This window comes from Gekko japonicus, unplaced genomic scaffold (assembly GCF_001447785.1).
Source record: "Gekko japonicus isolate JY-2015 unplaced genomic scaffold, Gekko_japonicus_V1.1 scaffold2279, whole genome shotgun sequence".
Lineage (NCBI taxonomy): Eukaryota > Metazoa > Chordata > Lepidosauria > Squamata > Gekkonidae > Gekko > Gekko japonicus.
Genome location: NW_015165313.1, coordinates 119,191 through 121,220, shown reverse-complemented (window position 1 = coordinate 121,220; position 2,030 = coordinate 119,191). Strand labels below are relative to the sequence as shown.

Here is a 2,030-nt window from a genome sequence, read left to right as displayed (position 1 = left end):
CCAGAGGAACTGGTTGGCCACTGTGTGAGACAGGAGGCTGGACTAGATGGGCCACTGGTCTGATCCAGCAGGGCTCTTCTTATGTTCTTACGAAGGCCTCGGCCTCTGTGCCCTGTTGTTGGCCCTCCAGAGGAACTGGTTGGCCACTGTGTGAGACAGGAGGCTGGACTAGATGGACCACTGGTCTGATCCAGCAGGGCTCTTCTTATGTTCTTATGAAGGCCTTGGCCTCTGTGCCCTGTTGTTGGCCCTCCAGAGGAACTGGTTGGCCACTGTGTGAGACAGGAGGCTGGACTAGATGGGCCACTGGTCTGATCCAGCAGGGCTCTTCTTATGTTCTTACGAAGGCCTCGGCCTCTGTGCCCTGTTGTTGGCCCTCCAAAGGAACTGGTTGGCCACTGTGTGAGACAGGAGGCTGGACTAGATGGGCCACTGGTCTGATCCAGCAGGGCTCTTCTTATGTTCTTACGAAGGCCTCGGCCTCTGTGCCCTGTTGTTGGCCCTCCAAAGGAACTGGTTGGCCACTGTGTGAGACAGGAGGCTGGACTAGATGGGCCACTGGTCTGATCCAGCAGGGCTCTTCTTATGTTCTTACGAAGGCCTCGGCCTCTGTGCCCTGTTGTTGGCCCTCCAGAGGAACGGGTTGGCCACTGTGTGATACAGGATGCTGGACTAGATGGACCACTGGTCTGGTCCAGCAGGGCTCTTCTTATATTCTTATGAAGGCCTCGGCCTCCATGCCCTGTTGTTGGCCCTCTGGAGGAACCCGTTGGCCGCTGTGTGAGACGGGATGCTGGACTAGATGGATCACTGGTCTGATCCAGCAGGGCTCTTCTTACATTGTTATCAGTTCCCCCCGCACATGGAAATCCAAAAGCAGCTCGAAGATTTCAGGCCCACTGAAGAACGAGACCGACCGCAAATATGCTCCATTTATTCTTACCCAGGGCCGTGACCCCTCGGTCACCCTCCTGTTCGATCCCCGTAAACAGCACTTTCTGTCGGGTGTCCGATGGAGACTCCTCTGCCTCAGGAAATTTGGTGGTCAGCTCTGTTGACTTCTCCTGTACCTGAAACAGAAGTGGGGATTCCAGGCAGGGAATGGGGAAGCAGGTTACAAAAAGAATCGTGCAGGAAAACACTAGGGGTGTTCTTGAGACATTTGAATTTTTAGCACACTTTTCATTTCAAGCTTATGTCCCTGGAACGACCTACGTGAAGCTCTCTCACCTGCTGGTCCTGATTCTTCTCCTCTGCCTGGCTGAGGAGGAAGCCTTCTGCCAGGGCCACCGCCTGGGAACTGGTCTCCGGCCCGCACTCCCTCACCCAGCTCTGCATCTCCGGGGGCAGGACGGCCAGGAACTGCTCCAGGACCACCAGGTCCAGCATCTCCTTCTTGGTATGCCTTTCTGGATTCAGCCACCGACTGCAAAAAGCGTGGAGTCGGCTGCAGACCTCCCGGGGCCCCTCCGCCTCCTGGTAGCCGGACTGCCGGAACAGCTGGCGCTGCACATCTGGACTGATGGCCTCTTCTCCTAGAACCTTCAGCGTCTTCTGCACATTTCCCCTCGACAACTCCTGATTGTTCCCAACCCTGCGGGCATCAGAGCCTTTCCTTTCTTGGCGGTCAGCTGACTCCTGCTCTCCCATCTTCACTCCTTCCTTCAGCACAGGCACCCATAAAGGATGTGCCTTCCTCTTCTGCTGATTTTTCTTCTTCAGGCAATGGGCTACCCCAGTCGGCAGGGACGTTAACTTGTGCATTGCCAATACACTGTGAGCCAATCACTACATTCTTGAGGCAGGAAAGTAAGTTACAGACCAAAGGGTGAGCTCCCTGCTAGAGGCTAGGTCTTCTCTCTGGAATAAATAGAAGTAAATGGCAATGTTCAGAAGGAAAGGGGTGGGGCGAGGGAGAGGAGGAAAGGCTCTGCCTGGAAGCTACAGACCAAAGTCTTCTTCATACATGTGGGTGGGTGCCACCCGTCAGTGGTAGAGCATCTGCTTTGTATACAGATGGTCCCAGGCTC

General features: G+C 55.2%; 1 protein-coding gene across 1 annotated transcript in view; it reads right to left on the bottom strand.

Moving 5' to 3' along the window:
- The window catches only part of LOC107109781 (zinc finger protein 3-like), a 22,422-nt gene extending 20,658 nt beyond the window's left edge, over positions 1 to 1,764 (bottom strand). The window contains exons 1-2 of the mRNA XM_015410486.1: positions 1,456 to 1,764; positions 944 to 1,070 (exon numbers count right to left, since the gene is read on the bottom strand). Of these exons, the coding sequence (XP_015265972.1) occupies positions 944 to 1,070; positions 1,456 to 1,764 (436 nt within the window). The remainder of the gene's footprint in view (positions 1 to 943; positions 1,071 to 1,455) is intronic.
- Positions 1,765 to 2,030: the final 266 nt, after the last annotated feature.